Source organism: Pleurodeles waltl, chromosome 6, assembly GCF_031143425.1.
Source record: "Pleurodeles waltl isolate 20211129_DDA chromosome 6, aPleWal1.hap1.20221129, whole genome shotgun sequence".
In the NCBI taxonomy this organism is placed as follows: domain Eukaryota; kingdom Metazoa; phylum Chordata; class Amphibia; order Caudata; family Salamandridae; genus Pleurodeles; species Pleurodeles waltl.
Genome location: NC_090445.1, coordinates 1,401,078,274 through 1,401,090,518, shown reverse-complemented (window position 1 = coordinate 1,401,090,518; position 12,245 = coordinate 1,401,078,274). Strand labels below are relative to the sequence as shown.

Genomic DNA, 12,245 nt, shown 5'->3' with positions numbered 1-12,245 from the left:
GCATTTCCATGTGCCTCATGAAGAAATCAATCAGGAAGAGCAGTTTAGAACAGCAAGTTGTAAGATCAAGCAGGCGTAGGTCGGAGTCCTGAGATACAATATTTTGGAAAATATTTTATATTAAAAAGGGTATTGGTGTTTTTGTACAATCATACACAGAGAAAACAAAAAAGTGAATTTCTAGGTCGTACCATAAGAAAGATTATTAATAATATTTATGGTGTTAAGCTGCATCACTGTTATTGTGGATTATGCTGGTAAAATGCAAGATAATATCAAGAAAATTACAAATACTTTTTTTTAACAAATCTGCACACATTCGAAAATGGAAAAGCGCCCATAAACTCTGAAGAGATCCAGGATGCTTTCAAACAATTCTCAATAAGCAAACCATATGGTCCAGAAGAACTTAAGGCCCGTCTTTACAACAGTTTCTCGTCCCTCCTAATACCACATCTGGTACATGTCTACAATTCTTTTAGCGATACGGGGACAGTAACACGAACATTCAAGGACTGTATAAGGCAATCTACCCGCACTAATCATGAGTAACATGGCAGATATCCATAGATAGCAATCTCTTTTTGAATCGTGGTTGGGGTGGGTGACAGCTTTAAGGTTGAACAAAATTTCCAGGCTACTTTACCTTTTTTGAGGGAATGCCTACACATATATCCAACTAGGAATTGTAGAACACAAGTGATGCCTTTATCTGAAGATGTAGAAACCAGGAAAATCTTATTTCCACCTAAACTGGAGGGGGGGGGGGGGGGTCTAGGCGTCTCCTACATTGAGACATACTACAGAGCAGTCCAAATGAGAATAGCTTTTAATTAGTCACTGCGAGAATCAAAGAGTATTGGGTACCCATGGATAGGGCACTACAGGACAGCTCCTTGGTGGACCTCCTTTGGCTACTTAAAAAATAATGTACAACGAACAGCAAAGGCAAACGTGACCAGTCTCTGAGAGACTAGACGGAGGGTCACTCACAGTGAGTTACTCAACTTATAAGAACCCTCCAGTCCATGTTATGCCTCACAGTATGAACAGTGAGCTGCACCAAGGAGCTTCACAAAAAAAAAAAACTTGAAACTAATAACACCCCTCCCCTCCTCTACCCCCAAAAACCCCAGAATCATTGTTCCTCATTGGCCAGGCCATATTCGCTAGAGAAAAATGCTAGTGGTGAATCGGCTCCCCGTGATTTTGTGAAATACTTTTATGGGTGGATACTGGTGGAACTAGGATCTAGAAAGCATAAAAGCCCATAAGCCTTTAACATTGCTATTTATTAAGGGTGGGCGGAGAGATGATTAAAAGCTACTGCAATGCACAAACTGTCTATTAGTCTTGCATCTAAATGGGTTGACATGTTTCAGCCTGTATCAAAATCCCAAAAAGCAGCCCCTGGCTTTCTTCAGGACCCAGATCTTCACTTTCCTAACTCCTTACTATAGTTACTCTCTAGCAGGCATCAGCACGCATCCACACTGAGCCTGCGATATTTGGATGGTCCTGTAGAAGGTGCAAAAATAAAAATTAAAATCATAACCACAATAAGACACTACTTAACACTGGGGACACAAAATGGGAAGAATACTAATCAAATGAAATAAAATAAATAGCAGATAGCTTTTCTCAATCCATGTTGTGTAGAGTACTATTTGTGTAAAAGGTTGTCACCTGTGAACCATGAATGTGGAAAAACGTTCAAGTGTATTCATTCATTAGTGCGGTAAATTCTCTTATCTTAACTTAAACAAGATGAGACCTAATGGACCAGTTCGCGGGAAAACCCTATAGTCAGACTCTATAAATCAAGAAATATATATCAGATAATATATCAGGCATAATAGATGGCCACTTCATATCGTACAGGAGAAAGAAATCTCTTGTTCCACCATGCCCTGTCCACTTAAAGATGTTTCCGTCTGTGTTACCTATAAAGCAGGAGACCGTCAGAAGGTTGATACTTAGGAGACCACTTAAAATGGCATCCCTCACTTCGCAAGTCAGGGAGTGTCCACGTCACGTTGCTTTGTGTGAGGCACGTTCCTGACATAGGTGAAAAGAGGGGCAGCAGGGAATTGTAGCTGGAGCACCCCGCTCATATTGTGAGACTACACTGAAGCTTTCTGTGTTAGGTTTTAGGTCATAGCTTACTATAGGGCTCAGATTTATTTTATAGGGACCTGTTCCCATTGTGTGGAGCTTAAAAAAATAAAATTAAAAAAAGTACACACTTAAAAGAATATTACCTTTTCCTTAGATTGGCTGGGACAAGGCACAACCCTGATATCACTGACAAGCAGGGAGGCTGAGAAATGAAGTTGAAGTGAGTAACTCAAATTGTCAGAATGCACAAAGGGTCGCTACGTTGAGTTTGTTTTGTTATTTGCTATTGTGTTCAAATCTAAGTAATGGAGGTTCAAAAACACTGCTCACCGAAAAAACATCTTATTTCCCTCACCAATTCTTCAGTTAGATGAGACTTATGGACTTTATTTATAACATGCAGAGGGATGATATTTTACAGACATCTCATAGGACCCGTAGGGTCAAAAATGCCAGCCCACTAAATGTCCATTACAACCATGTGGCCTTCTACACCTAGAGGAGGTGTTTATAGATCCATGTAAAAAACTGACATTTTACAACTTCACATTGGGTGATAGATACTTTTTGGAAAGAGCTATTCGAGACCTACGATAAATGTCAGCTAAGACCATTGCTTAGTCATATTCCTTAGCTGCAGCAGTAAAGAGAGTGATGGGGTAAATTTAATACATTTATACCCCCTGTGATACCACTACCAGGCCACCCTTGTTGGTTTTGGCCAAATCACTACCAACAACTTCTACCCATATTTCCGTTCCCAACACCTAGAACAATTTTTTAGGGCAAGACAAGGGACAGAGCAGGGGAAAACAAAAAGACACTACTAGGGTACAATGGACCAAGGAACCACAGATGGTAACTAGAAGCAAGGGCAAGAAGAACCAACCGAGCACAAACAAGACAACAACTTAGTGGTTAACCTCAATTAAACTATTCTGCATGAGAACGAAATTCAGGTTCTCAAGAAGGGACTGGGATTTGTACCCGCACGGCATTTGGACAAATTTAGTCTCAGGTGCGAATTAGCCCAATACTGTCAGAAAGCAGGACTGAAAGTTTTCTTTCAAAACAACATAGACTAAGCATCAACAATATAGACTGAAGCACTAAGCAATAAATCTGCCTACTTTCCCACTACATAATTTGTACCTGAGGAGGTGCAAGCATTTGACCAACCAGTGATTCATGATGAGGGGTGTCCTAATATGCAGGAACGGTGTTCCACAATCTCTTTCACTTAGAACAACATGTATTAACATCACTTGAAAACAATCATCAACATTCATAAAACCAACAGACAAAAGGTACAGCTATTGCGGTGATGTGGAAACGCATGATAGAGAATGCAAATGCCTCCTATCATACTAATGGCTGTGAGGTATTGGGAACCGACCCCAAACCTAGAATGAGAGTCACTGTCCAAAAATCAAAAAATTATTACGGAAGAGGCATTGGCACTTGGCTGGATAACTGGGTATGAGGTTGAGGTCAGCATGGCAAAGGAACTACAGGAAGCGCAGTTTTGCATGCTTCTCAAAATTCAAAATATGAGAAACCCTTTACCAGGGAAACCCATGGAGTCTGGTATTAACTCCATACTGGAAATCCCTCACAGTTTTGTAATTAGTTTCTAAAACCCTTTGTAACAAAAAAAGCTGTCTTACCTGAAGAATTCAAAGGAAGTTCCATGCCTTTTACAAAATCTTTATGTAGAAAAGAGCAGTGCAGGGTTTATCACCATAAACACAGAGGCACTGCACACCACCATTCCTCAAGAGAGGACACTATAAGTAGTAAAAGGTGTCTTACAGAACTCTACACAGAACAGTATAACAACCCGTATTTGTGAAACAGAGTGCCAGGATAGCTCTTACAGAGGAATTGTGGATATTAGAACACACATTGCCATAAAGTTCAGAGAACGCTGGGTATTTTTATGTTCCAGGGGTCGAGCACAATGCACCTTTCATCAGGCCTATCCAGTAGGCCATAGTGCGGCCAAATCGAGGAGTGATCGGCAATTCCCCTAGCAAGATGGTAAACCTCTCTGAAATGCAGGAGTTGATTGGATAGAGTGAGGATATAATCTATGTGTGAGAGGATGCCATGTGCCCAAAGTGGGATGTGGGATTAAGGGCACACCATGTGTCCATAAGTCCCAAGGCGGTCACAAAGTTTGCCAGAGGAGAACGAGGGAGCTCCTCCCCCCTGGGAGGCAAGCGGTCCCTTGAGTAACACAGATCAATATTAAAATCTTGGAGGAATATAGACTGAAATAATGTTAAGCGTCTCCTGGAAATCGCTATGCATCTCCCATGGGTATCAGGCCAAATGTTGTGTACAGTAAATGGCAGGGACCTATGCAGGAGGATGGATGCCCATACCCACCTCGAGCCCAAGGTATAACCTGTGTGGGCTGTCATCTTGTATCCCCACTTGTCCTGGAGGTGCGTCTCCCGTCATAGAACCACATCTGAAGAGTGTCTCTTAAGGAACTGAAGAACCACTCCTGTTTTGTACCCCCAAACCATTGACATTCCAGAAGAGCAGCCTGAAGCTAGGGGGCAACTAATGTATTTGCCATGAACACCTCCAGGAGATGGTCAGTGTGTGGCAGGGGGCGAGTTCCTCTAGCGGAAGACTTCCACGCAACTGTGACATGATGGTGCAATTTATACAGTGCATCAAGAACATAATCAACAAAAGATGCCAAAATAACAGCACAGACAAATTCCCCCTCCCTGCCCCCTTGCATAGTTACCTAAAACTGTTGACTCCCTCAACTCTGCATAGCGCGGTTGCCTTTTGCCCCAACACAACCCAGTTGATAGTAGGTGGCTAGATCCAAAACTTAGGAACCGTCCACCCAATCCCCCATGAATGTGATTAAAAAAGATTAACAATGGTGTCCAGATTACTGCAAAGTCCTGCAGTTTCTTAAAGCAGCAATTATCACAAGGTTGGTCGTCTGTGTGGATTCCAGCCTATATAACACATCGCCATGGCCAAATGTGCACCTGCAGCGGTCTTTCGGGTAGCTGTAGTCAGCGAGGGACACATGAAGGGTGAGTCAAGTGTCAGCGTTCACTGTGTCTGATGATGCAAGGAGCCATTTGTGTTGTGTTGGCTGTTACTTTCACCCCTTGGTTCTGATGCGTTGTGGTCTTTTCCTTGCCTCCCTGAGCTTGCCCAAAGCCCAGGCCCGCCTACTGCCCTCCAGCCATTCAGAAGTGGAGAAGTACCAGGTATTGCCTTCAGCCAGTACGCAGAATTTAGCAAGAACAATCATTGAATACTTGCTCTCCTGGTCCCTGAGGGCCTTTTTAACTTCAAGACAAATGTGGGCCATCTTTTGAACCTTCAGAGTAGAGTCTGGGAAGAAGGTGATATTATTATTGGCAAAGATGAGTGGCTGCGCGCACAGGTCAGTTTGTAATATGACATCACGATCTCGGTGGATGAAAAATCTGGCAATAATTGGGCGGCATTCCCAGTTTTGGCAATGCAACGGAGACTCAGTGGGCCCTTTACACTGAAAAATAGTTAGAGAGGCCACAAGGCTGCGGTTCTTTCAGGATTAGGTCCTCCACAAATAGGTCAACCAATGGTGCCTCCACCTGCTCGGGTACTCCTATTATTTGAACGTTATTATGCCGTGATCAGCCTTCGTAGTCCTCCAGCGGATCTTCTATGGCCCTGGTGGTGGTACACAATTCATTAACAGCCACTTTCAGAGCCATTGTGTCGACCTTGAGAGAGGCCATGGAGTCCTATATTTCTTTGATGCAGGCCCCCATATTTCACAGGTCTGCTCTCACTAATATAACTTCCGTTGAGACTAAGTTAATTCTGGCGTCCGGAGAGGTGAGCATCCCTTGGATTGCTGTCATTATGTCTTGCAGCGTGGGGGGCTCCCCTCCTGGGGACGTTGGGCCTGCAGGAGCTTGTGAATCCAGGCCCTAGCTCTTTGTGGGCTCCTGTTTGGGGAGTGTGTATTGGTCTAGTTTAGTCCGGTGTGCCCCTCAGGCTCCCTTGCGCCTTGTCATGTTCCTAGGTTGTTCGCTGGCCCCTCAGGCAAACAATTTCAGGATGCAAGACGGGGGTCAGGGGGGGATAAGGGTTTACAATTCAAAGCAGTACTCACCACCACCTGCCTAGGGACACTTTAGCATCAGGTTTCTCAATGTTTCTCCCCACCCCTCCCCAATGAGAGTCCTGCGGCAGCAGTAGTAATAGTAGTAGTAGTAGTGAATCTACAGTCCTATGCAGGAAAGTGGCACCCTCCCAACGGCCTCCCAGTTCTGGTGATGTGGCAGGCTACAGAGAGAAGCCGTTATGGCAGCACCTTTAGTCCCGGGGCTCTGTACTCATGGAGTTGGCCGCTGTGTTGTGAGCGCTGCTCTGTGACTGTATGTGGGCGGCAGGGGCCGGGTGATCCTCCCTGGATGTCAACTCTCTTCTGAACTTGCTGCTCTCTACAGGTCTTTCGCCCCGCCAGTCAGCATCCTCGCCTTTGTATGGCTCGTGACGTTGGCCCGGATAAGGTGGCTCCACCGCCGAACAGAATCACAGGACCCGGGAAGCACCGGCATCTCCACTTCTTGGCCGCCACAGACTTAAACAGCTTCCTCACCTCTTCCTAGTTGTACAGTAGCTTCGGACTGCTCTCGCGCTGGTGAATCGCTTTGGGGAGTTGCGAGCCATGAAGCTGAAGCTACATGCATTCCACGGATGCCTCGATCTCAATCCACACTGATGTGCAGCCGGGACCTTGTCTCGACCCGCAGGCCTTGCCTCATTTGCCACCGCGGGGCAACTCAGGCCGACAATAGTGGCACCATTGGCATCACCAAGACAAGTCAATCACATTCTGAGAGACAGCCCGGCGCCGGTTACGAATGATTAGCGGATGGATGGGGGATTTTGTTGATGGCCGCCGGGAGCTGCTCTAGAAAGATGCCATTTTCCCTGGTGGTTGGCCACGCCTCCCCAAAGAAAAAGGTAATTCTTCTGTGCTCTTCTACAAATTAAACAAAACTCTTTTTCAGGTGATTAATGGAATACTGAAGGCATTCCCCAAGACTAACAAAATTTCACATTAAAATTCTATCTTAATTATCATCAAAAGAAAGCATTTTATGCATAGATAGAACACTGTAGGACACTAACTCACGCTCATTTCCCTAGCACTTCACATACTGTGAGCAATAAGAATAATCAGCACATAAAAAGAGAGGGATTTACACTACTGCCCACTCACTCAATCAATAATCAGCCGAACACTGCTGAAGCACACAACAATGAAAATGTGGTTCCCATGTGAAACTGAGCAAACTGCCAAAAGTTCACCGCGGATGTTGAGAAAACATGAATCATACCTGTAACTCTCCTGGGGGAAGATCTCCCAACAAAGTGCTATCAACATCCCAGTAAACACTGAAATCTGCAATATTCAGTTGTTTTTTTCTCATCAACTTCTCCACCTTCAGGATGGGGTTTAAGAATATAAGAAATAAGATCAGAGGAACACAAAACTACATATTTAAAGAAGTCAGCTTTACTTACATTTGAACACAAAATATCAACATAAAATACAAATATCTTCTAGTTCCTTCAATCAGAGAAGCTGCCACTACTGTCTTTATGTTTTTCTACTGGCCAAGAAATTAACAGATTAATCTGCATTTCAGTGACCACGGTGGCTTAATGAATGTCCTGTTGTTCTGTCAAGATCTTATGTTTTAATAGCACTTGCTTCTCCACAGACTTTGGTCATGCTCCATAGTAAAAACACAAAAATACCTTTGTCAAATGAGGCAAGTTTAGATTGAAGAATGTAATCCAATTAAGACATTTTAGGTCACAAAAACGTAAGGAAAAGTTATTGTGTACTTGGTTCTTTATAGAACAGTGAGAAGGAAACATTTCTTACCTTTAGCACCATTTCTCTATCCTACGCATAACTACCTACATGTATACACAATGAACACAGGTTATTCAGGAGCTGCAAGACCTGTGTGGATAGCTCATTAATACTTCTGTTGTATTAGTACTTTGGCTACACAATCTGTATTCCTCCTACCCCTACAATAATGCAGAAAGGCTAGCCATATCAAGGAGGAAGAGGTAAGAAAAAAAGAGAAGAGAATAGCTGGTGAAAAGATAAACTTGACTCACTCCTCAAGCTGAGTGATGAAAGGTTAGGTGGTGGGTTAAGAATCCTGTCAAATATCCTGGATGTGGACATCCAGAATACTGGGAAGCGTCCAATGTAGAATCCCCCAAAGGATAAAAATGTATAGTTTTAGTTAGAAACTAGTTATCGTAAAAGCTTTTTTTTGATTTGCTAATAACTTTGGCCCCTTTGACAAAACTTCTCAAGAAATTCTAAAAATAAAGTTTAGCCATCTCAGCTCCTTTCGCAAACATTTCAGGGTGATCCATCAAGCACAGGCCAAGAAATAAAGGGGAGCCCTAAAACGCAATTTCCCCATGCAACTTCCATAGGGATTTTAGAAAAGTGCTACAGCCAAAACGTCTGAACGGATTTTACACCACATTTGGCAGACGGAAGGATCTTTACCCAGGAAGCGTGCTTTTTGTGATTTGGAGTAAATCAGTTGAGTAGGATTTGGGCAATGAAGGTTCTAAATTTATGTATATCTGGATGGTTGAATTCACAGAACTTTTGTGGGAGTCCTGCAAGTATGCAACTTCAAATGAAAGAGCAGTCTCATTGACCGAGAAGGTCTTTTTTCTTGTTGGGTACCTCGCTACTGTGGAAGCGAGAACATCCATGGTGTCCAGCAGGAGGTCGCACTTCAATTGGCTGGCAACAACATGAGGAGAAATGTTATGCCACCTATTTCATTACATGGGTACTTGGCAGAGCCCTGACAATTAAAGCAAATAAGGTATAAGGGAAGCAGAGTAGAGGTACCCTGATCCCCTCCAATTTTGGGGGCAATATTTGGAAACAAAATTTTTGGAGGTGTTTCAACAATCCTGCGGGAGCTAGCAGGACAGACCTGCAAATTTCCCACAGGAGGGCAGCAGCCACACTGGTTCTGGCAAGAGTCTGGTGGGATTGGAAAACTATTTTAAAAAAGGGGGCGGGCTGGAGTGTCTGTAATGAGTTGGTTGTGTACTGCAGAAGGGCCTTGCAGTGTGCAGTGGGGCATTGGCTGCTAGCAGGGAACTGGATTCAAGTAACTATAACTCACGCCTTCCCCATGCACAGCTTATGACATCACATATTACAGCAGTCATGACAGAATAGAGAACATCACTGAAGATATCGGAAAGGACATCTCTGTTGGCAACACTGTGCATGTCAGGATGCAGAGTATAGTTAGTTGAAATAACTGGTGAATTTCAGGTGTTTTTTTGTTTAAAACGTTACATTTAAACTGACATTTTCACCCAAATATAAAAATACTTTAATCTTTGGTATTTCAGTCAAAGCCTTATATATATATATATATATATATATATATATATATATATGGAAAATGTCACTTACCCAGTGTACATCTGTTCGTGGCATGAGTCGCTGCAGATTCACATGCTTTGCACATCCCTCCATCTAGAGTTGGGCTCGGAGTGTTACAAGTTGTTTTTCTTCGAAGAAGTCTTTCGAGTCACGAGATCGAGGGACTCCTCCCCTTTCGGCTCCATTGAGCATGGGCGTCGACTCCATCTTAGATTGTTTTCCCCGCAGAGGGTGAGGTAGGAGTTGTGTACTATAGTAATAGTGCCCACGCAATGGAGTAAACATGTCTGTACATAATGGGGGTTATTCTAACTTTGGAGGAGGTGTTAATCCGTCCCAAAAGTGACGGAAAAGTGACGGATTTACCACCAGCCGTATTACGAGTCCATTATATCCTATGGAACTCGTAATACGGCTGGTGGTATATCCGTCACTTTACCGTCACTTTTGGGACGGATTAACACTCCTCCAAAGTTAGAATAACCCCCAATGTAGTTTAAAGTGATATATTTACGAATTTACAAATGTTCAAGATCAACTTCCAAACGGCTACAGGCTCCCGGGGAGGCGGGTGGGCGCATGTGAATCTGCAGCGACTCATGCCACGAACAGATGTACACAGGGTAAGTGACATTTTACGTTCGATGGCATGTGTAGCTGCAGATACACATGCTTTGCATAGACTAGTAAGCAGTTATCTCCCCAAAAGCGGTGGTTCAGCCTGTAGGAGTTGAAGTTGTTTGAAACAAAGTTCGTAGTACTGCTTGTCCTACTGTGGCTTGTTGTGCTGTTAACACATCCACACAGTAGTGCTTGGTAAACGTATGAGGCATAGACCATGTGGCTGCCTTACATATTTCAGTCATTGGAATGTTTCCTAGAAAGGCCATGGTAGCACCTTTCTTTCTAGTTGAGTGTGCCCTCGGTGTAATAGGCAGTTCTCTTTTTGCTTTGTAATAACAGGTTTGAATGCATTTAACTATCCATCTAGCAATGCCTTGTTTGGAAATTGGATTTCCTGTAGGAGGTTTTTGGAAAGCAACAATTGTTTTGTTTTCCGAATTTGTTTTGTTCTGTCAATGTAGTACATTAACGCTCTTTTGATGTCTAATGTATGTAGTGCTCTCTCAGCTACAGAATCTGTCTGTGGGAAGAACACTGGTAGTTCTACTGTTTGATTCAAGTGGAACAGTGATATGACTTTTTTTTTTTAATTTGGATTTGTCCGTAGAACTACTTTATGATTGTGCATTTGAATAAATGGTTCTTGTATGGTAAATGCTTGGATTTCACTGACTCTTCTTAGAGATGTGATGGCAATTAGAAATGCAACTTTCCATGTTAAATATTGCATTTCACATGAGTGCATGGGTTCAAAAGGTGGACCCATGAGTCGCGTTAAGACAATGTTGAGGTTCCATGAAGGGACTGGTGGTGTTCTTGGTGGTATAATTCTTTTTAGGCCTTCCATAAAGGCTTTAATGACCGGTATCCTAAACAGTGAAGTTGAGTGGGTAATTTGCAGGTAAGCTGAAATTGCGGTAAGATGTATCTTAATGGATGAAAAAGCTAGTTTTGACTTTTGCAAATGTAGTAAGTAGCTTACGATATCTTTAGCAGATGCGTGTAAGGGTTTAATTTGATTATTATGACAATAATAAACAAACCTTTTCCACTTATTTGCATAGCAATGTCTAGTGGTTGGTTTTCTAGCTTGTTTTATGACTTCCATACATTCCTGCGTAAGGTCTAAGTGTCCGAATTCTAAGACTTCAGGAGCCAGATTGCTAGATTCAGCGATACTGGACTGGGGTGTCTGATCTGTTGATTGTGTTGAGTTAACAGATCTGGTCTGTTTGGTAGTTTGATATGAGGCACTACTGAGAGGTCTAGTAGTGTTGTGTACCAAGGTTGTCTTGCCCAAGTTGGTGCTATGAGTATGAGTTTGCGTTTGTTTTGACTCAACTTGTTTACTAGATATGGAAGGAGTGGGAGAGGGGGAAAAGCGTATGCAAATATCCCTGACCAACTCATCCATAACGCATTGCCCAGCGACTGATCTTGTGCGTACCTGGATGCGAAGTTTTGGCATTTTGCGTTTTCTTTTGTTGCAAACAGGTCTATTTGTGGTGTTCCCCAATTTTGGAAGTAAGTGTGTAGTACTTGGGGATGAATCTCCCATTCGTGGATCTGTTGGTGATCCCGAGAGAGATTGTCTGCTAATTGATTCTGAATCCCTGGAATGAACTGTGCTATTAGGCGAATGTGGTTGTGTATCACCCAATGCCATATTTTCTGTGTCAGGAGACACAACTGTGCTGAGTGTGTTCCTCCCTGTTTGTTTAGGTAATACATTGTTGTCATGTTGTCTGTTTTGACAAGAATGTGTTTGTGGTTTATTATTGGTTGAAATGCTTTTAACGCTAGAAATACTGCCAATAGTTCTAAGTGATTTATGTGAAACTGTTTTTGCCGAGAGTCCCATTGCCCATGAATGCTGTGTTGATTGAGGTGTGCTCCCCACCCTATCATGGAGGCATCTGTAGTTATTACGTATTGAGGCACTGGGTCTTGAAAAGGCCGCACTTGATTTAAATTTATATTGTTCCACCATTGAAGCGAGGTGTATGTT

The 12,245-nt window shown here is 43.0% G+C and overlaps 1 protein-coding gene across 2 annotated transcripts in view; it reads right to left on the bottom strand.

Moving 5' to 3' along the window:
- VPS13D (vacuolar protein sorting 13 homolog D) overlaps window positions 1-12,245 on the bottom strand; it is a 2,230,750-nt gene that overhangs the window by 2,110,188 nt on the left and 108,317 nt on the right. For both annotated transcript variants that reach the window (XM_069240741.1, XM_069240742.1), the window contains exon 7: window positions 7,500-7,604. In XM_069240741.1, the coding sequence (XP_069096842.1) occupies window positions 7,500-7,604 (105 nt within the window). The remainder of the gene's footprint in view (window positions 1-7,499; window positions 7,605-12,245) is intronic.